Genomic DNA, 19,799 nt, shown 5'->3' on the forward strand with positions numbered 1-19,799 from the left:
TTTGCTTTCACTGAAACTTCATATTTTAGTCTTCAGGAAACGTCAGAAGGTGGAAATTACACCACGCTTGCCTTTTATTGAGCTCTCAAAATCCCCATATCAAATCTCTCTCCATTTCCTTTCCCCAGCCACGGGGAAGCCCCTTTATGACTACTTCTCAACTTGAGAGACAAGTTTGCAAATGTAATTAAAATATTCATCATCCTGAAAAGGGAAATGAGCTCTGAAAAGATCGTAACAAACCAGACAAACTGAGAAGAAGCAGAGGGACAGAAATGGTTTGTAAGTGCGAAAAAAGAAAAAGAAAATGGCTCATCAGTGCAGCAGAGAAAAACTTAACAAATAAGCAAGCTAATTGCAGTGGGTTAAAGGAATCCCAAAATGTAGATCAAGAACCCCTCTGACCCCTTTATCTTCTTAATACAAATAGATGCAGATCATCAAACAGGAAGCGTATGTACTTTTGTGTTTACTGTAAAAGAACATACTGTGGAGGTAAGAAATTTTGAAGGGAGCTGGAACGATATTCTATTTATGGTAGATATACAGATGGATGCAAAGGTTTGGACACCCCCTGGGAAAATGTCATGCAGCAAACTGACATTAAAAAATTAGCCTGATGCCTACAAAGCAAGGGAGTCTACAAAAAGTTATCAAAGCACTTTTAGCTTGAACAAATCTACACACTAATCTACATACATGAAAATCTACACATCTAGCCACACTAGTGGTTCATCTGACGCAGGGGTGGTGTTGCACTGCTCTACGACTGATGCACTAACAGGATCTACATGGAAGAGCCATCAGAAGGAAACCTTACCTGCCACTGAATCACAAAAGTCTACGTCTGAAGTACGGAAAGCAACATCTGGATAAGTCAGGGTCATTTTGGGAATGAGTGCTGCGGACAGATGAAGTTAAAATTGAAAAACAAAAGGAGCAGGATTTGATGAAAAGAACACCTTGCCAACTGTTGAGCACAGGGGAGCTAATGTTATTCTTTGGGGTCATGTGGCAGCCACAGGCACAGGAAACACTGCATGGATAAGTCGTCCAAAAAACTGAATCTGACAAGAGGCTTTCTGCTACAACAGGACAACGATCCAAAGACCTCAAAATCCATCACGAACGACTTCAAGGAACGGAACAGCCCTCACAGTCTGCTGACTTGAACACCACTGAAAATCTGTGGGTAGACCTGAAACATGCTGTATGAGTAAGACGGCTTAAAAATATCTCAGAACTTGAAGTGGTCCGCAAAAAGAGTGGGTGAAAATCTCTAAATCAAGAAGAGAAAGTGCTGCAGAGCTTAGCTGGCTACAGAAAGTGTCTGCCAACTGTGATATCTGCTAAAAGAAACGGTTACTAAGTACTGACATTTTGCACATGCCACAATTAGTGTTGCATATTTTAAGCTTGGTAACAGTGTGTTAACATTTGAAGAAAGGCTTATTGTTATTGTCAGTTTGCTGCAGGGGCTGTACTCACTTCTGTCCCATCATGTTTTGAAACAATACCTCAATTAATTTAGAAAATTAATCAAGTTTACCTCCTGTTTTAGAGATCTGCCTTCCAACTTTTCTAACTTTAAAATATTTAACTTGCTGAAACATCAGTAAAGTGAGGATAACTTGTTTTTTTGCTGTCAAAATGTCTTTGAACAAGACTTCAAACATCACACTGCCGACACCACAGAACATGTGCGGTGTTTCTTACTTGTTGATGAGTGTGTCGGCCACCATGCCCAGCTGCTGAACCTGAGCGCACTCCTCCTCGGTCAGGTACTCCATGGACTGCTGGGAGTTGAGGCGGGGCCTGGTGGCGCGGTAGCTGTCGATCTTCCTCTTGTCCTCCCACGACTTCAGGGTGCTCTCGAACGCCTGGTCGCACAAAGAGAGATAGAGAGACGGAGAAGTTTTTGGTCCTCTTCAACGCTGAGACAAGCACATCATGGAAGAAACGTCTGGTCGGGTATACAAGAGGAAAAACAATCTTTTTATCCGTAAATCTGGCGTAACAGAACACGGGAAAGAAAAATATGTTTAATCACATCTGTGGATGATTTAACAACTTGGTGATAATCATGTCTCAGCCAAGCATCCAGCAGGGCTCACCTTAAACTTCACTGACACCATTTGACTGAGTAAAAGCCACTTTTAAGGAGAATAAAACCAGTGAGCCAACATCTCCTTTCTCTCTCTGCAGTACTTAAGGAGATGAAACCATGGAAACAAACTGCCCAAATGTGCTTGGCTCAAGAGAGCTCTTAAAGGTTTGAGCAGCGTGAAGAGAGAACAAACACAGTGGGTATGAATGTGATTTAAGAAATCCCAAAATAGAAAGAGTCAACAACATGGGCAGAGAGCTGAAGCCGGGGAGCTGAGAGTGGATTTTCGGCTGCAATATTTATGAAAGGAAGCATAGCGCTGTTGTTTTTCATACGCAAATAGCGGACACAACACATACACACACACATTTTAATACTGTAAAAACCAAATAAGGCTGTTTTTTACTGAATAAATGGTAAAAATCTTCAATTTTTTCAGACTATATTACACAGCAGATAATTCATATTCGAGTTGAATTTTACCCTGTCTCTGGTGAGCATCTGTGCCCGGTTCTTGTGGACGATCTTGACGATACCGGGCGGCTGGATCCACGCCTCTCCGTCCACCTGCACAGGAACCCCCTCCTCCCCCAGGATGGTGATCTTGACCTGACGGCACTGAGGCGCAACAGAGCAGAAAACAGCACTTGTCAGATTGTTTTTTTGTCCCCCCCCCCATACACAGAGTGCTTTTCTTTTTTTCATTTTTTGTTTTTTTTAAACCAGCTAGTCCTCGCTTGACCTCCTCTGTCCTCTGCTGCTGGAAAGTGAGCGTTTCCTGTAAAAGCTCCAGGCTACAGTGGCACATTTTGGTGATTGTTTGTCAAATACATCTGCTGAATATGTTAATTTTATATACTTTTGTTTAACAGGGTGACTGTCTGCTCTTCAGGCTTAAGAGTCAGCAAACTGCACTGGCGCTTAATGCCCGTAAAACAACAGAGCTGATTTATCTCCTTAAAAACAGGAGTTTGCAACCCAGCCCGTCACAGTCAATAAAGTTACTTTCTGTTCTGTTCCATTCCCTAAAACAAGCTCCCATCTCCTTTAACCCAAAATTAATTAAACTGTAGCTGCAAGACAGAAAAGAAAAGGATTATCTCTCATTCACTTCAGGCCCAGAAGACTTAAATAAACACTGGTGCATCTAGGTATATTCTGGTGCAAAGAAATGTTTGGTAGCACAACTGAAGTGTTTTCTAATGTTGTAGTTGTCTGAAGTCTATTTGTAAGCTGAGAACTTGTGAAATTAATCTAATAAAATTGAGACTGTAACTGTGATTATAAATGTGAGTTCGACATGCGTGTTACCTGCGCGATGCGGTGGTGCTGCAGGTTGATGACTCTGGACATGGCCATCTGCATGCTGCCAAACACCGCCACCACCTCCAACTTCTTATCATCAAATGACGGAGCTCCGAAGTTCTGAACGTATGAGGGAGATGAGAGAAAAGGACGTCAGCTAAATTACTTTCAATGTAGTCAGTTTAAAATATATGATGTCACTTCTCGATGATTAAAAAAAAATACATTTACGTTTTTTGCTATTGCTACATAGCCAACATTAGCATTAACAGCTGTTAACTTAGCAGTCTTGAAAAAGTTGAAAAGGTTCAGCATCAAACGTCAACTTTTACTCGCCAAGAGCTGTCTCCAGTGGTGGAAAGTAACGGCAATATCAACTCTTGTTTAGCCTCTATTTCTTTTACTTTTTTGACTTTTGAGATTAGCATGCTAACCAGCTAGCCCCAGCCCTGTCAGCCAGTCTCATCACTTTCCGATAGCGACTCACTGTGGTGTTCAGACTGAAGTAACGCTGCTCAGAGGGTGTATTCTAATATCTTGTATTGCAAATGCAATGATGGCTGAAGCTCTCGGAAAGCGACTGTCACCACCACCTGCTCTTCTTTTTATTTTTTTTCTACTGCAGTTAGCGTGCTAACCACTTAGCCCAGGCCCAACCTGTCTCATAATACCGCATTGTGATAGACAGACACTGTAGGACTCGCAGAGGACGTATTCTAACCTCTTGTCTTTGCTAACTATTGCTAAGAGAGTAGCTATTACTGCTAATGTTAACTTGACTGGTTAACGCAATGGCAAAAACTTGCATATAGCACCTTTAAATGTGTGGCTCAAGCTACTGTATGCTTCTACTTTCACTACACTCACGTTATCCTCCTTGGTGCCTCCCCAGAAGTTGATACCGCCTGCATAACTGGGGATGTTGAGCACAGCCAAGCCCTGCAGACTCGGCAGAGACATGGGAACACCGTCGCACTGAAAAGAGAAACAAGAGAGGAAGTTAGACAGGCTGAAAAAACAAAACAAAACAGGATGTTACAGGAAAACAGCTGACAGCAATTTGTTGCCCACAACAGAAGCAGTTACATTCTGTTCCTCATTCATTAAGAGAAATCAGTGTGTGTGTGTTTCTGACCTCCAGCTGAACTCTCTGCTCCAGGTTCTTGTACGTCTTCTGGACCAGCTCTTTGGTTCCCAGTACTCCGTACCACATCATGTTTTTGGTGCGACTACTGCAGGAGGAGACGAGGGAGGGAGAAACCAATCAATGCTGGTTTTGTTTCATTTGATTAAAACTTTATGAATCAGAGAATGAGATCAATAAATCAGATAAAGCTGAGTCACTGCAGCCAGTGACAGAAAATGAACATTAGTTTTTATGACGATAAGAGGTGATGCTGCGGATTCTTTAAATGTTTTCCACCACTTTTTAATCCCAATATCTTGAATGTCAGTTAACATAGAAACATAACAGTCTCCCAGATAATATAATAATCTGTAACAAGCTTTTTGCTGCGTCCACCAGCTTTAATCATCACAATACCCATAAGCCTTGGGCACCGTTGCTATGGAGAAACAAACCCAACGAAATAATTGAATTTTAATTAATTCAGGAATTGACCCAGAATCCAAAAGTTAATTGATTTAAGCTGCAGACTGTATTGCCAATTTGTTCTCAGCACTGTGATCTCCGGCTTCCTCAAACTATTAGTTGCTGCAATGCACCCTGGGAGTCGTAGTTAAAAACAGATGTAATGCCAACAGAAAACAACGTAAGCTCTATGACGAATATGTGTTAAAACTGACAATCCTCTGAGGAAAGAAGAGGGTTAATTATTTTCTAAATATGTGTGTGTGATGCTGGATATGGTACAACAATACAATTTGTCACGTGTGTGTGTATGTGTCTTCGTACCTGCATTTTTTCGGGTGCTCATCTCTCTTGTTGTTGAACTCCAGGGAGATCTTGGCGTCCAGGCCGATGCCAAAGTAGTTGTTCATCACACACTTCTCTGAACATTGTCTACAGACACAGGATATGGGTTATTCATTACAACATCATGACGGATTAATACAGATGCAAAAACACATAGAAACAGACTTACACAGAGTCTTCGTTGAAGGTGACGGTGTTGATGCTCTCTGCTTTCTCGAGGACGATTGGGGAGGTCGGACTTAAGCTTCCTTGACCTGGAAGGAGGCATGATGGGTAAATTAAATGTCTTCCAAGTGAAAACTGGCGTCACGTTACAAAGACATGCGTCACCATCAAACCTTTTCCTTTTCTAACACAGAGGTCAGAGTTTTTAGACTCTGTCCCTTCACTTCATTTCCTGAGCTCAAACTTAAAGGGACACTTACGTGGCTCAGCATCCTTCAGCTCCTCGCTGTTCTCTCTTTTGATGGAGGACGAGGACGACATCCTCTGGACCTGCGTGTGTCGGTTCTGTTCATCCACCACTGAAATGATGACGAACGGTCGGTGAGCTGCACACAGCATGCTCATGTTTACAAAACAAACCAGATTTGACGCCTTATATAAAAAGATACCAAGGTCAGACAGACTCCTCCTCTTACCTTTCTCAGCCTGCTCGATGATCTGCCTCAGGGCTTTCTTCAGGCTGTTGGCCCTGAGCATCAGCTGCTCCTTGGACCGGTACGTTTTGCCCTCTGAACCAGACTCGCCGCCACTTTCTCCGGGGCTGGAGCCGCCGCTCTCCTGGCTCGGCACTGAACCTGCTGGCACCACCTGGGTGAAAACAGAGAGGGGAAATAATCCTCTTAGTTTTGTAAAACATTTTCTGGACGTTTTTGTAGAATTCCTTATGTTACCTGATTTTTCATTTTATGATCATAGAGTTTCACCAAAGCACCAATATTTCACCAGAGAATGTCTCCTCATTCCTAAATGTTTGCCCTCCGGAGCCCTATACTGGTGCGACATCTGCTCTCCCTCTTACTTCTGACAAAAGGTGGCAGCAGGTGATATATATTCACTCACATGCACAACCATTGGAGAGTGAATATATCCATATTTTATTTATCAAATATAAAATACACATAGATGCTTGATTCAAAGCTAAAACTCTCCTCTCGCCTCTCCTCTTCCACTGAGCAGGAGGTTGAAATCATTCTGACATTTTGGGGGTTGTGCTATTTCTTTTAAAGTAGCAAAAATCAATCTGTGGATAAAAGACTCCACAGGGAGCAGAGACGCAAAAAGCTGTGCACACTGTTTTGTTTTTGCAGCCCCTGTGAGGAAAGCCATTGTTTTCACTTCTGTAAAGGATCAGGGGAGGATTTAAAAGCTGTCTCATGTTTCAACTTTCAGTTTATCTCAAGAAATAATACACAGAATAAAACTCCAAACTGCAAGTTTAATAATCGTAACCAGGATCAATAAAGAGTATTTCCATGCGTATACCTGGAGTTTTAAATCACAATTATTAGATTAAAGTGATTTTTTTTCAGAGTTAAAATTACCTCATGTTCAACACAGAAGAGGCAAAAATATGCTGGGAAATGACAATTTGTTAATTCAACAGTAAATAATCAATCAAATAAATGTGATATATCCATAAAGTGTTACATTAGCTTCACTTGCTTTATCATTAAATTGACTGTTATCTTTAAACAAGCTGCTTCTGTGTTATTAGTCATACTTCATCACATTTTCCAGAAGGATAAAAGCAAAACACTTCATCTGATCCAAATAATGTAACACTACACTGATTGCTTTGACTATTACACATTGATTAGAACTGGTTTTGTTATTACCTGGGCTTCCGCCTCCTCGCTCAAAGCCTTGACGAGGGAATCGAGCTTCTCGTTCAGCAATGCACACTGGGAGACAGACACAGAAAGAGATTTTTTTATTGTTTGTGCTCCCTTGCTCACTTCAGAAACCATATAAGAGGAGTGTAAATTGGGAAATGGAGCACACATCAATGCCAGGCAGAACTTCTTAAAATCTCATCTGTGCGACTGCAGTAACACCTGAAACCGGCGTGAAATCAATACCCACTCTTATCCAGCACATAGAGGTCTTTTATTTGCAGAAGCAATAGGCAAATTTCCCGCTGGGCATCAATAAAGCATCACATTATTTGGAGAAAGACGGATAGGCGGGACGGAGCTCAAAGCGCTCTGACAGGAGGGTTTTGGCGAAGGCTCGAGCCGCCTCTGCTGGATGAAAGGATTTTCTCTTTTCGGAAATGTCTCACAAAAGCCGGGATCTTGGCAAAGCACTCTTTCTCTCAGTGTGACTTTCTCTGCAGTTTCAAACTTGCAGGTTTTTTACCTGCTGGTGACAGACAACCGCTCCAACAATCCAGTTTAAAACTCCTTGACATCCACTAAGAAATCATTGTATTCCCCACTGCCTGATATTATTAAGTGTTTTATATCAACCAGCGGCTGCAGCATTTCATCAGATATTCTGAGACACTTTTTCTCTCCATTCTACTCCTGTATTTATTTTTATTTTCCATTTAACCCTTTCTATCTAACATTTCCTTTCCTTGCTGTTGAAATGTGCTGTACGTATGCACTTGCCTTTGGAAACTCTTTTGCTTTGACCGTGTTTGTAACGGCCGACTCACTGACCGCTGAATCAAAAAAACCTCTCACCTTCTCTCAGAGTCAAAACTCAGTCAAATCAAAACTTTTTTTCAGTGACAACAGCATCAGAAAGCAGTAGCAGTTGTACTATGTTTAGACATTTTTCTCAGTATCAAGTAATCAGATGACTGTTGTCTGTCCATACACGGCTTATGGAGACTGCTGCATGCTGAAAAGGTCTTTACATCTTTGGATATGTTGTTGTAGTGTGATCTAGTCAGTTAAAAGCCTTTATTGGTTGCACATGAGTCGAGATAATACAAACACTCTTTTATACCAGGTGTACTACAAACGCAAAGGCCTGTGGATCAGATTATCCGGGTACAGATCAAGTCTGCGCATAAAGAGAAAGAAAACGGAACAAAAACGAGTAAAGTATGAAGGGGTTATGGGTTTTCTGAAAAGGAAAAGGCAGCACTTTCGCCAGAGGAGCCACTTTAACCCACTTTTTCAACTCTGTTACAAAACATTTCCACCCCTCTTCCACACTCAGCCTTCCAGCCTCTTTCAAACTCTTATGAAGAGTCAGATAATTGAATAGATAGAAAACATGGACCGCCACAGGCACACAACAGTAAAAGAGGGAATGGTGACACTGAACCTTCAACGCAACTATTTCTGTTTCACTCTCTCTATTATGTACACACACACCTACACTTACCCACTAGTTACTGTTACACAAGCTCTTATATAACACACACGATTACACACAATAACCATTTACCTTCTTTGCCATCGCATCTGCCTCCTCCTTGTTCTCTGTGGCTCTCTCGTACGCCTTCCCCACCTCCGCCACGAAATCGTTCACCGTCCCACACAGGAACCTGACGGAGAGGTGGAGAGAGAGGGGGGAGAGAGGGGGGGGAGAGGGGGGGAGAGGGGGAGAGAGGGGGGAGAATGTTAACATGATTAACGCTGAAAACCAAAACACATTATTGGGTTGAAACGTTGCAGATTTGGTGATTCACTGGTGCAGCCGCTGTGTTTGGAGATTACACACAAGCACACACACGCTCTCTTGTTTCATCGCCGCCTACCTGCCTGTCAGCTACGTCGCCTCCACACAGTCACTATTTACTCACAGCTGTTACATTGCTGCTGTATGACTCAGCAGGGAGGTTTCTCCAAACTCACACAGTCCTCGTGCGGTTTGACAAATATTGGATCCAAGTAAAATGAATACTGCTCAAAAAAAAACAACACATGCTTCACTTCTTAAAGTCTCGTCCTCCTGCTCGGCTCAGCGGGTTTGCTCTGACGGGTTTTATTTCCAAATTGGATCAGAGGAAATTACAGATGTTTGACTACAAACTGAGGCCGGTCACGTGCTCAGTCTGGTGTGAACGTGAGATGTTACTGAATATTGTGCAAATGTCCTTTCAGACTGAGGTGGGAGGAAGCTGCAGAAAGGGAATCAATCACTCGTGTGTTGCTGCTCTACAGCTGCAGGCAAGAAAGGTACAGCTGTTTTGGTTGCAAAGTTGATTGCACCTAAAAAGATGTATAAACAAATGTATATAACATCTAAAAAAAAAGTTACGTCACCCTGTAAAAGCTTCCAGATCAAACAATCCAGCTGTATTAGTCTCTTGTGTAATTAATAAGGGTGTAACAACAGGTCCAAGGTGAAAAATGTTCCCACACTAATCACTTGAATGTGCCCGGAGGGTCTGCAACCTCACGGTTATTATTTACATATTTATCTTTTACCACAAGTGTGATCAGTCAAATATGACTGGACCACAAACAGTCACGACACACACAGCTGGAGGAAAATAAAATGGGTGTAATGTGGAATATTGAAACTAATATATACAAAGAGTTTTAGCATCATTATTGTCTGAAGTTAACACAAGAGGAATTGTATTTTCTGGTGTTTAACAGTCGCAACGTGCTGAATTCCTGATACGTGTATGCAGACGTATTTAAATAAATCATCTCAACATAGTAAATCAGGTTTGTGTGACGACTGAAAACAATCCTCCACAGCTGACGCGTGGCATTCCTTACTGAGTCATTAATGACAATCACATTGTTAATAATCAGCTTTATCTTTGAATTACCGCGCTCTTCCTGGAGGCCTCTTCTGCCGTCTTTCTGTTTGTTATTATCATTTAATAAAACATGAAGATAAAGTAGAAGAAGGTGCTCGTTTCTAGCCTCCAGTTTATCCATCATTTATTGTTAAAATGTGACCCTGTTCTGTCAGTAACAGGTGATTGTTCATGGTTAAAGGGAGTCATTAGAGCCTGACGGCAGTCTTACATTGCTACAGTGTCTTTTCTTAGACGGCAACACATCTATCACAGTAAATCACATTATTACATGACGTAAACTCCCAAGATCAATCCTCAATCTAAGATTAGAATAAACATCTGTGTCTATATTTCTTTAGATTTTTAAGACATTAACCAAGGAACTTCAGGACAGGCAGCCTGTTGTGAATTAATTCACATCAATTAGTGGGGAAATACATAAAGAAAAGTGTCACAGTGAATTCGCTGACGCCCTCAGTGTTAATCGAAGCCTGTTCAAATTCCACTGTTGTGGCTACAAAAGCAGTAAAGGCACACTCTGTCTGTTTGACAGCACTGGTGTTATGTTTAGATAAAAACATACTTTGAAGTGTGTCCTGAAGTCCCAGAGGTGTTTTGGATGTGCTGCACTACAATCAGCAGGTTAAAACACACACACCACACACACACACCACACACACACACACACACACACACACACACACACACACACACACACACACACACACACACACACAGCCGTGGAGAAAAGTGCCCTGTAATGGCCACAAGACTTTTCCCAAAGGAAGACGACTAATGTACTAACGCGCTGAGGACGACCCCTAAATACTGATTCATCTGTCTCTTTCACTTACAGCCGGACAGCACTGTCCCCTCTGTATGTGTGTGTGAAAGTGTGTGTGTGTCCTTAGAGATGAGACCAAAGGGAAAGGGAAAAAAAAAAAAAAATCAATACTCATTGACCGGGCGCTCGCTCGCCTCACTTTCTCTGCTTCTTCCTCTCATCATCTCTCTTCTCTAATCTCCCTCTTCTCTTTTTTCCTTACCCAACCTTCATCCTTCACCCTCTACACACTTTTCTCTCCTTCTTTATATCCCGTCTCCTGTTTTTAGAAGGCATTCGTGGCACGTACTTGGCAGAGGAAATGACGTCGCTGTGTCTGTCCGAGTCCAGGATCTTGGCGAGGTGGGAGGCCACGGAGTCTGCATACTGAGTGATGTGGACCTGAGGGAGAGAGGGAGGAAACTTTTAGAATTATAAAAGGGTGGAGATCGGTCGAAAACGGAGACGGACATTTTTGAACACACAGGTGATTAAATTAAAATCGTTTAGCTTAAAGTTTGATCTGTCCATGGAGGAGAAGCTCTCTGAGCAGCCAGCTGTGGCGTAGCATTTTGCTGTCACATCTGGAAACGCGTGTTGGATTTATATGAGCTAAAAGGAACTGAAACTGAAATGCACCTTGATTATCACGGTTGCGTTATCATGGTTAACTTCTCTTTTCCTCTCTGAAATCCTCTGATCTTTGCTTTTAGAGTCACATCTTCAGCCATGCCAGCAGCTCTGTGAGGCTGTACCAGCTACATGCTAACGTGCTGATGTTTAGCAGGTATAACGTTTATCATTTTAGTTAACTATGTCTGTGTATGTTATCAGTCATCCAGGTCATGGCTGAAGGCAACTGGACTTCTTTTAGTTTTCTTCAAGAAACCTAAAAAATGGCTAAAAAAAAAAAAATAGCCAAAAATCCTCCGCCCTCAGTGAACCAACTCATGGAAACCAATACAGAATCACTGGCCACGAAATGGAAAAACTCAAAATGCACATCCCTGGGTTTGAAGTAAGATTAAAAAACTCACTCTTCAGGTCAACATGAGTCAGACTTGAAATAACAACGTCCTCACAATGTGGATCGACTCCATACATGTGCTACTTGTTGGTCTGTTTCTGGGTTTTGCATCAGGGTTTTAAAAATGGAAAAGTATGACGTGGGCTCCAGGAAATTTCACCAGAAGTTTACACCAAAGTAAAAGCTCCTGAATGAATTCAAAGTGAGAAATGGGTTATGCAGATGAAGTCCTGCCATGACCATGATTTTAAAACACTGAACTACAAATGTAGTTTTGGTATTTGAGAAGTAGCGCTCAGCTTAAAATTCAAAATACAGAGCTGCCCTTCCGTCGATAACTACACCGCTCCCTGTGGTTGAAGTCTGATTGCTTTGGCTTCCAGCTGCCAGGCTCAATTGATTCTCAGTGGATGTTTTCCAAAATAATTTCTTGGCACTTGTGAGAGCTGGTTTTGTGGGAGCTAATTTATGGATACCATCTGTCAAAAAAAGCAGACAGCTCCCTGGAAGCTCTGCAGAGTAATTCACCTGCAGGGGAGAATCCAGGCTGTCGTCTTCCTTCACGATCGGTGTGTGTTTATTGGTGTTGGGCACCTCATATGTCATCACGCTCCATCTGAAAGCACACACATAAACCGACGTCAAGCACCAGACCAAAAAAAAAAAAAAAAAAAGTTATTATCAGCTAATCAGATTGAGAGAGGAGCCAGGAGACAGGGAATCGAAACACAAGCATTCAAGTCCTTTCTATCTGCTGATAAAAACAACAGATCGACAAAGTTCAAACTGAGGACAAAGACACATTTTAACACCTTTTCTCAAATCAAATGTTTAACTTCCTCTGAGAGACTCTCTGCTCTGCTGAAAAACCACAGAGCAAGATATTTAATCTCTGACCTCCACTGTAAAACCTCGCTGTTTTCACACATAAGCTCCTACTTTATCAACAATTTACAACTCTGACAAACACATATTCAGGCTCTTGTAAACCTTAAACTTTAAAAACAGCGCGCCACCTGTGGGCAGCTTTGGCCCTGGTGGCAGAACTGGTTCAAACTTGTGGCTGAGGGACAACTACAAGTCAAATATTCTGTTTTTATGACAAAAAAATAGACGAAGGCAAAACATGTTTTTATATTTCTATCATCTCTGTGCCTCTATCTCTTCTCTTCTTACTTCCTGGTTGTAAACTAAAGAGTTACCTACAGTAGACCAGGATTATGACTGTAATCAAAATGGCTGAAGAACAGAAACCTTTTTATTTTGGATACATTATTTTTTGACAATAACTGAGTGTGAATGAATCCGTTAAAGGGTTAAATACCTGGATGAAGTGATAACGGCTTTTAGAAGGAAGTATTAAAAAAATGAGGAAGATGATGAAACTGATGATGGCACGAAATTAGCAGACATACTGTACATTTCTGAAGTGTGACACATGCGGTCAGGTACGTAGTTTCACATTCCAGTAAGTGACAGACTTTTACTAGAAGACAATAAAGCCTCACTCTTTCTTCATTCACCTCTGAAGAATATGATGCAACAGTTCAAAGCTCAAGTTGCACTGTAAGAAAACATAAAGTCCACATTGTGAACTAAATGAAAAACAGGAAGTCTTAAAAGGTTTTGTCATGACTGTCCCTGGTCTTACCGGTCCAACATTTTGGTGGTGGCTCTCTCCAGTTTCTCCAGGATCTGCAGCAGCTGAGCGTCGTCGTCGCAGAGGCCTCCCCAGCCCAGGACACGAGCCAGGTCGTTGCCTGTGCCCAGAGGCAGCACGCCGAGCTGGCACTGCAGAGGAGAGAGCAGAGTCGGTTACTTTTTTAACAACAGATAAATGTGATAATCAGAGGCTTGATCGATAGATGATCTACGAACCCATTTTTAATTAAAAGCTGCACTGAACACTATTTTTGTCAATGAAAATACACGTCTAATTAATCAAAATTAAAATTCAGGAAGCAAAGCCAACGTTCATCCAGAGGAAGCTGGAGTCACGTCAGTATTTAATTACTTCAGCGTCGTGTTGGGAGACAGTTTTCACTCAGCTTCCTTCACAGAGAAACTGCAGACGTTTAAAATCTTAATGTTACTTTCTTTGAGGCTTTAAATCAACGGGATGACGAGTGAGTGCACGAATACCACATGGCATGGTAGTAAGATTAATTACTTAAGGATTAAACTGAATACAGGATCTGTAACATGTTGTATCACACAGACAAATACTGTAAAGACGATGATTATGGAAAGCAAGCTGATGTGTCAAAACGCTGTGAAACACTCTAATAATTCATCACACTGATTAATCAGACAAGTGTGACCTGACCTTAAATTATTCAAACTGATTTGATGTGGCATTTACAGTATTTATCCAAATTAAACGCAAATTTAAAATAAAAATCCATGTCATCCGACGTGGCGGCGTTCATTAATCCTTATTAATTCAATGACATTAATAGTTCAGCCACTCCACAGCCAGCTACAGCTACAAATCCAGGTGACCTCAGGTGAAGGATTATGCATTTTCATCGCCTCCTGAATGAATGTAATTCTGAATAACAGCTTGATTTAACAGTAGCTCGCTGCTTTCTCTTGCCCATCAGCTTTCTCCGCAGCTACCTTACACATCAGCGTTATATCATCATCCCCTCAACCTCCTCCTCCACCTCCTCCTCGTCCACCTCGTCGCTCTCACCTGTTTATGGAGGTTGAGTTTATCCAGCTCCGAGAGCACCCAGCCCACGCTGCCATCTCCTCCGCACACCAGGATACGAAACGTCGCAAACTTCTGGAAAAGGCGGAGGCTGAGAGAGAGAGAGAGAGAGAGGAGGGAAAATTATATCATTTAAGTTTGTTAACTATTAACCTGGTGATTATTTCACTTATTTCTCAACACGTTAAAACAGAAAACTGCTTGTAGGATCATCCACACTCCAAAAAGCAAGTACCCGAGCTCTGGTCCTCCGTTCATCAGGTCAAAGACTTGAGCTGGGTTGAGGAGCTGCTTGAACTTGCGGAGGAACTTGACCCCCTGGTTGTCTCCGCTTTTGGAGTTCACCAAGACAAGGAGGGGGCTGGAGCATGACGCCGAGGCGGCCTTCCAAAAGCCTGGAAAAGAGGGTTTGATATTTTGACTGGAAGACGCGTGTAGCTGTCAGATCAAGGTCAAACGTTGCTGTTCACGTTCAGAAAGCTGTACGTGACTGTGGCTGTGTCAGAACTGACAATAGATACCTTTTTTAACTTCAAATCATGTAGGAACACGACAAAAACAGCCCTAAATTTGACAAATATGTAGCAAACACTTCATTTTCTGCTGAAAACCTCTGATCGATCACGCTAAAATCCAAAACCTTCATTGTTCAACTGTTATTTTTTATCATAGATGTAAGGATTTGGTCGCGGTGTCACACCCTGTTCAAAGGTACACATACCTGAACTCTGAACCTAATGCTAAGAGCAAAGTCTATATGTGTGTGTAGGTGTAAGAAGTGTCTCACCATCTGAGTCAATGCTGTTAAGTGCCGTGGGAGGGATGATTGACACTCGACATTGACCCAAGGGACACACCTTCCCCATTTGTTCTTTACAGCTACTGTGGACCTGCAAGTACACACACACACACACACACACACACACACACAGATAAGTCAGTGGTCTCCATAGTAATTCTATATTTCAGTAGAAGCGGAAAGGTCATTATATCCCTCTGAAACCCACCAAATGTCAGTTCTATAACCTTTACAAATACCACTCTGATTCATTTGTGTACATGCCTGTGTGTGTGTGTGTGTTGTGAGGATTAGACTTTACATTATATGTGTTCATTTGTTCTGCAGCCTTTGCAAAGCAGAACAGTGAGACAGAGTTAAGTAACATCGCTCCTCAAATGTGTTAAAGGACGATTCCACTGGACTTTTCTGCGCGGCGGAATCCATTCTACTGCAAAAATTTAAATAAATATTTTGAAATAAGCCCTGTCTTATTATTATTATCTTAACTGACTTCATATACTCTTTTAATGGGTAATTGTTAATGGCCTCACACAGGAAAATGACCCTCCTCATCCTGCTCGAGGTGGTCAGAGCATCAGGTCAGACTCTGCATCGCCTTGAGCTGATGGGAATTAATCAGCTCCATTTCATTTCTCTTTTCCTCCTCCTTCTCCTCCTCTTCCCCTTCAGGATCTCAGCTGCCATCTTAAGTGCCATCCCATTACTCTGACGACTCGAGTGAACTTTTCAGACCTTGAGTCTTCGAGGGGCAACAGAGCGAGATGGGAACAATGAAAAGTTTCATCTGCGTAGATCTGCGTGGATCTACTTTAAACATATGATCACATAAAACCTTGCTAGTGTCAGACGTGAACTGGAACCACCTCTCAGCTGCAGCGGTGCTGTCCTAAATAAATTCTAACACTGATTTGACAGGACAGGTTTTTGACAGGGTGGGAGCTAAAATCATTCCAACTTACGATGGCTTTGCACCAGAGGCAGCGCCAGTCCTGCAGCCGTCGCACGCTGCCACAGTTCTTGTCACACATCACACACTTGGCACTGACCGGCAGGTTTCCCTCCAGCCACTGGTGTGGCATCGACACCTGCGGAGGAAAAAGGAAAAACACTGAGAACACGAGACACAAACCGTGGATCATCTGAACTGACGCCTTGTATTTGTTGAGCTTTAACACCAAACTGACTATGCTGAAGCTTTCTGTTTACATGTTACAGTTTATTAGAGCCTCATCACTCACCCCTTCCTCATCCTCAATGATGTCAATTCCTATGGAGGCCAGTGTGGTCCATTTGCAGTTGTTGGTGGAGCGAACTGCACAGCGCTTATGAGCCTTGAACTTACAAACTGCAGAAGACAGAATAATAAATGACAACTAGCAGAGATAATAATACAAGATGAAATGATGCTCTATCTAAGGTATTCTTAAATATTTAAGATTGTTGCCCTTGTAATTCATTATTGGGGACATGCAGGAATTAAGTAAAAGAATATGACAAATCAAGAACAGATGAATCGGTTGATGGTAAATGTTGACGTCTGTATCTGTGTAGAATTTTCAGGAAAAAAATAATTGCACTGGCCCTTTAAAGATGGATGCTTGTTTGGGTGCATCTTGTGTCTACGTACCTTCACAGGACAGGCCGTGGGAGGTGACGCCTGGCAGAGCCTCTCTGCAGACGTTGCAGAAGGTCGGTCTGGCGTGCGAGCAGGCGTACCAGTTGTGCATCCCGGAGAAATGCTCCATGTTGAACTGGCTGGCCTGGAGGGGGAATATGGAAGGAGACAGACAGAGACAATCCAAACTCCATGTTAAACCAAGCTCAGGTCAGGAGGTGGAAACACAAAGGGACAAGACGAGAATCGTGAGAGGGCTACATCAAAATAACTAGCCCGGGGAGGGAGAGATATTACAGGATGAGGACGGTGACTTTTTATATTTTATGCTGTACTAAACAGCCAGAGGAAACACGGATACAAGGATAAGATAATGACTTCAGCAGAACATATTAAACTCTGTGGCCTCAGGAGGGAGACATACAAGAAGTTTCGACCATGAGATCGATGCTACAGTTGACCAGCCCAGGGAGAAAAGATGCCTAAAAAGAGGGCAGAGCAAGAGTGTTCATAAAATCAAAATATAACAGATCCAACATGAGGATTAATTCTGAGAAGATGCTATCCCTCACCTGAGCTGAAGTCTAACTCTTCAGGATCACATAAATTTAAAAATAACTGGGGATACGTCAGTGACATAAATTAAAATCCTAAATGCACTGTTGTAAACTGCGAGGAACATTAAAAGTCTAAAACATGAGAGTATAAGCTCAGCGTGGATAGCAGCATGCAGTCCTCAGCTCCCTTTATAGCCTATTAAAGCACAGGCTCTGATTTTATGAGAGACATCAATCTGCTCACAAAGAGCTGGAATGAGAAGCAGATAAGAGAAAAGAGAAAGAAAAGAGATAAAGACAGAGGAGAGTATTTTCCTCCAAGAAAGGAGAAAAGGAGGATACTTTGTGTAAAGAGCAGATGGAGGAAGAACTGAGGTGTGAAGCATGCTCTCATCAAATTATATTACACGCTCCCGACTGGCTTTTATCAAAGGATCGTCAATTTGGCCCATTTCTGGGTCTGTTCTGGTGTCAGCCAACAGAATAAATAATGATGTCGGATCATAAAAAGAGGCCGACTGAGGGAGAGATGAGAAACTCACCTCATAGGTTTCCCATTTTTGGACGGATTTGAGAGCGCTGATCCAGTCCTCCATTTCCTTCCTGCTCTCGGCACACAGCATTAGTTTGCGAAATGGAGTGATCACCTGAGGAAAAGAGGAAGAAAATCAGAGACTAGAAGTGGAACATTTTCCTTAAATTGGTAAGAAAACATATAGACTGCAATATACAGTTTATACCTAATTTTCTAATTTCTTAATATCAGATCACAATGACAGTGCTATGATACTGACATTCTGTTTCTGAACAAGCTGTACGTTGGGATTTTAAGCTTAAAGGAGCAACTTGTGAGTTTTCTCTGCTGCTGAAAGTAGTTTCTTGTTGGGAGCAGGTGGTGTTGACGGTTTCTTCCTGAGAGCTTACAATACAAGAGGTTAAAATATGTCCCCTGAGACTTCACGCTACAGGGAGTTTCTATTAGGGAGTGACGAGTCAGGCAGCCGGGGAGGTGTTAGCTGTTAGCATGCTAACTTCAGCAGAAGAAAACTAGTGATGGAGTAGAAGCAAACACTGCAGTTGCGTTTACAGCTGGAGACAGCTCTTGTGAGTAACGTTTCTCTAGACTGAGTAACAGCTGATGTCGGCTGTTTGGCAAGAACTTCCAAATAACTTTAAAATATCCAAACCATTTTGTCTTAACTTGCCAAAGAAAACTAATCCACTTAAATCCACATTTCCCACATTTTTGCAACCTGCTGCATTATTTACCGTGAAGCTGTTGTTGATGTTCTTGGTGCTGGTCTCGGCCACACTGGCGTCTGATAGGTCCACTTCATCAAAAATCAGAGACTAATGGGGAAAGAAAGACGTCAGCTTATTGTTTTATATTCATTTTATTTTCCCTAACACCTCTTAATTACATGAAAAACACTCGCGCATGTAATTCAGCAGCTCTGGTAAATGCATGTGCTTTTGGGACAGTTTGTAATTTTGGTTTTAGTGGTTTCACCTTGCAGTCTTTGGCATAGTAGAGGGTCCTCCCTCTGAGTTTGAAGTACCTCCTCTTCCATCTCTGGAAGGAGCTGGTCTGCTTTAACAGGATTCCCTCCTTCACACTTTTCTATTGCGAGACAAGAGTCGGAGGAAAGACAAGAGAGGACAAAGAGGGGAGTGAAATGGGAGGAGAGGGGGAAGAGAAAACAGACGTTAGTGCATCCAAATCCTCTGAATAAGTAAAGTGACAGCTATTCTTCCTGGAGTTCACACGTAAACAGAGGGAGATCAGTTTGGATAGTGTCACTAGGACGGCTTGTTTTTGTCAGACACACCACAGAAGCACAAAGAGATAGAGTGTTGTGTGTGTGTGTGTGTGTGTGTGTTTATGATCACAAGTGGGAAGAGTCAGAAATATTTTCCCAATGCTTCCAAAGAAAGCGCCAACTCATCTGTTAAATAACAAGGAAGTGGAGTGTGGCCAAGCGTCACAATGCAGGTAATGCTGTAATGAGGTAATGTCTTGTACTGCGATTGTGGAGCAATAGTGATGAGGTGATGCATCCATCCATGGCTGCATGGAAATTATTCACACGGCCAGAAAGCATGATTTGATTTGATACCGCGGATTTGATTTGCTGAAACTCCCCACTGATTCTACTCCTTCATCCTCATCTGCGCCTCTGCTTGTCATGCACTC

The 19,799-nt window shown here is 42.2% G+C and overlaps 1 protein-coding gene across 5 annotated transcripts in view; it reads right to left on the minus strand.

The window, feature by feature from the left end:
* Positions 1-19,799, minus strand: part of si:dkey-172j4.3 (diacylglycerol kinase eta) — an 82,048-nt gene that overhangs the window by 7,472 nt on the left and 54,777 nt on the right. For 4 of the 5 annotated variants that reach the window (XM_051075734.1, XM_051075733.1, XM_018674088.2 and 1 more), the window contains 23 exons: positions 19,116-19,226; positions 18,875-18,955; positions 18,148-18,252; positions 17,061-17,193; positions 16,672-16,778; positions 16,393-16,518; positions 15,419-15,521; positions 14,867-15,026; positions 14,614-14,722; positions 13,570-13,709; positions 12,447-12,534; positions 11,202-11,293; positions 8,757-8,856; positions 7,190-7,255; positions 5,990-6,161; positions 5,774-5,899; positions 5,518-5,602; positions 5,328-5,435; positions 4,548-4,644; positions 4,280-4,387; positions 3,419-3,532; positions 2,591-2,725; positions 1,717-1,880 (listed from right to left, as the gene is read on the minus strand). In XM_051075734.1, the coding sequence (XP_050931691.1) occupies positions 1,717-1,880; positions 2,591-2,725; positions 3,419-3,532; positions 4,280-4,387; positions 4,548-4,644; positions 5,328-5,435; positions 5,518-5,602; positions 5,774-5,899; positions 5,990-6,161; positions 7,190-7,255; positions 8,757-8,856; positions 11,202-11,293; positions 12,447-12,534; positions 13,570-13,709; positions 14,614-14,722; positions 14,867-15,026; positions 15,419-15,521; positions 16,393-16,518; positions 16,672-16,778; positions 17,061-17,193; positions 18,148-18,252; positions 18,875-18,955; positions 19,116-19,226 (2,630 nt within the window). The remainder of the gene's footprint in view (positions 1-1,716; positions 1,881-2,590; positions 2,726-3,418; positions 3,533-4,279; positions 4,388-4,547; positions 4,645-5,327; positions 5,436-5,517; positions 5,603-5,773; positions 5,900-5,989; positions 6,162-7,189; positions 7,256-8,756; positions 8,857-11,201; positions 11,294-12,446; positions 12,535-13,569; positions 13,710-14,613; positions 14,723-14,866; positions 15,027-15,418; positions 15,522-16,392; positions 16,519-16,671; positions 16,779-17,060; positions 17,194-18,147; positions 18,253-18,874; positions 18,956-19,115; positions 19,227-19,799) is intronic. The other variant, XM_018674089.2, reaches the window with a different exon arrangement.

This window comes from Lates calcarifer, linkage group LG14 (assembly GCF_001640805.2).
Source record: "Lates calcarifer isolate ASB-BC8 linkage group LG14, TLL_Latcal_v3, whole genome shotgun sequence".
Classification (NCBI taxonomy): Eukaryota; Metazoa; Chordata; class Actinopteri; family Centropomidae; genus Lates; species Lates calcarifer.